This window comes from Microtus ochrogaster, assembly GCF_000317375.1.
Source record: "Microtus ochrogaster isolate Prairie Vole_2 chromosome 6 unlocalized genomic scaffold, MicOch1.0 chr6_random_2, whole genome shotgun sequence".
In the NCBI taxonomy this organism is placed as follows: Eukaryota; Metazoa; Chordata; class Mammalia; order Rodentia; family Cricetidae; genus Microtus; species Microtus ochrogaster.
In genome coordinates this window covers 10,313,516-10,316,078 of record NW_004949095.1, presented here as the reverse complement: position 1 = coordinate 10,316,078, position 2,563 = coordinate 10,313,516, and the positions used below count along the sequence as shown (strand labels likewise).

At 39.8% G+C, this 2,563-nt stretch overlaps 1 protein-coding gene across 1 annotated transcript in view; it reads right to left on the bottom strand.

The window, feature by feature from the left end:
• Positions 1 to 338: 338 nt before the first annotated feature.
• The window catches only part of Cenpl (centromere protein L), a 17,193-nt gene continuing 14,968 nt past the window's right edge, over positions 339 to 2,563 (bottom strand). The window contains exon 5 of the mRNA XM_005363951.3: positions 339 to 690. Coding sequence (XP_005364008.1) covers positions 619 to 690 — 72 coding nt within the window. The 3' untranslated portion in view covers positions 339 to 618. The remainder of the gene's footprint in view (positions 691 to 2,563) is intronic.

The window sequence follows — 2,563 nt, the reverse complement described above, 5'->3', positions numbered from 1 at the left end:
ATAATGTCTCCACTACAGGTGAGCAACCCTACCATGGTTGGCCCTGAGAAGGGCAACATAGCTGAATTGCAAGACAAAGATTAAAATAGCCTTTATGAATATGATAGAGGTTTCTAAAGAGGAAATGGATAAATCCCTTAAAGAAATCTATGAAAACACAAATAGTGTAGCAGAATTGATAAAAATAGTTCAAGATCTAAAAGTGGAAATAGAATCAATAATAATTAATTTAAAAAAAATCTGAGGGAAATCTGGAAATGGAAAATTGAGGACCTTAAAAAAGAACCTTAGAGGCAAGACTCACCAACAGGATAAATAACCTAAATCAGAAACGCCAGATTTTAGATATATTTATTTGATTAAGCTGGATACTTTTATGTTAACAATTCAGCATCTTCTACAGCATTTATACATAACGGGACCACAGTGATCTATGGACACACAAGCACATAACCATGGCTCACCCATGACTGCTGCTGTGTTTCAGATCTAGCCGGCAACTCCAAAGGCACCATGAGAAAACAGGTGCTACATTTCTTCCACCGTCCCACTTGGAATAGCAACTCAGAAAGTAACTGAAAGGGTTTATAATGCATCACTTAGAGTCCATACTAGAATTCACTCAATTTGAAAAATTGCCAGTTCTGTCATATAGGCCAACACACCAATAAGGTATTTATGACACAGAATCTGTAAAAGAAAAAAAAGAAAAAAATTTACAATTAAGATAGTATTATGACAAAGCAATTTGATATTGTTTTTTTTTCTGTTTTATTTTTGCCATGGTTTTTGTTGATTTTACTTATTTAATCACATAGTTGTGTGTGTAGGTATACGCACATGAATCCAAGTGCCAGAAGAGGCCAGAGGCACTGCTCTCCCAGAGCTGGATTTGCAGGTAGTTGTGAACTGCCTGGCGTGGGTGCTGGGAACCAGACTCAGATCCTCTGCGAGAGCAATGCAGTTCTCCACCAGCCGAGCCTGGTTAAAACCAATTTTAAAAGGCCAGTTCTTCTGGAGCTAAGTTACAGGTAGTTGTGACCTACCCAGTATGAGTACTAGGAACTAGACTCTCAGGTTCTCTGCAAGAACAGTACATGTTCCTTTAATCCCAGAACTCGGGAGGCAGAGGCAGGCGGATCTCTGGGAGTTCGAGGCCAGCCTGGTCTACAAGAGCTAGTTCCAGGACAGGTACCAAAGCTACAGAGAAACCCTGTCTCGAAAAAAAAAAAAAAAAGTACACATTCCTAATCACTAAGCCATCTCTTCAGTCCGAATCTTAGTTTTTTTGAGACAGGGTGTGAAGTAGCCAGTGCCAGCTTTGTGCTCCCTTTGTTGCCAAGGACGACTTTGAACTACTGACCCTCCTGCCTCTACCGACAAGTGCTAGAATTAGAAGCATACCCCACTATATTAAGTTCCTTTTGTTTTTAATCCTTAGCTCTTCTTATCAAAACTACTTCCAGCCTATTGTTTCATCTTGACCTCCAGTTTAAAAATGTGAGTTATTCAGTACTCAGTTCAAATAGTGACTCCTTTTTTTTTTTTTATAAAAAATTGTTTGTTTTGTGCCTTTGTGGATGTGTGTGCATGCCACAGCACGTGTGGGAGTCAGACGCTAACTTTCAGGAGTCAGTTCTCTCCTTCCAACATGTGGGGTCCAAGGACCACAGTCAGCTCATCCTATCGGTCTGCAGTAAACCCCCTCACCCACTGAGCCACGCCATGCCCACAATGCCAGCCCCATACATCCTTTTCTTTCTGCTCTATCTTGAATGTGTCACTTAAATTTATGCTGGCCTTGATTTCCTTGTTTTAAAATAAAACACAGAATACAGTGTAGTTCTAAAAATTAGAATTACTATCTACTAGGCACAGAAAGACAAATATGGCATGCTGTCATTCATGTGTAAAAGCTAAGAACATTGATCCCAATGAGTAGTGGTACACACCTATAATACCAGTACTTTTGAGGGGAGGCAGGAGGATTGGGAATTCAACATCATCTTCAGCTAATGAGTTCAAGGCTAGCCTGGGCTACATGAAAACTTTCCTCAAAACAAAACAAATCTCATAGAAGAAAATAGTGGTCACCATCAGCTAAGAGATGGAGTGGGGTTACATAATGGGTAGTAAAATACACCCAGTTAGGAGGAATTAGTTCTAATGTTTTTTAGCACAGTTGAGTAACTATAGTCTATAATTTATTAACTCTTTCAAAGTAATTAGGATAAGATAGAGATAGGAGTGCTAATTACTATAACTCACTTTTTCTGTGCCATACCATGCAGATAAGTATGTACAAATATGACAGAAAGAGGGTATGGAGCTCAGTGGCTGAGTACTTGCCCAGTGTTCAAGACACTATGTTGAATTCCTACCATATACACACAAAAGGACAAATACACATCAAAAATTTAAAAGTAGAAAGAAAAGGTAGAATTAAACTCTGTTAAGAGTGTTAACAATGATGCCGGGCGATGGTGGCGCACGCCTTTAATCCCAGCACTCGGGAGGCAGAGGCAGGCGGATCTCTGTGAGTTCGAGACCAGCCTGGTCTACA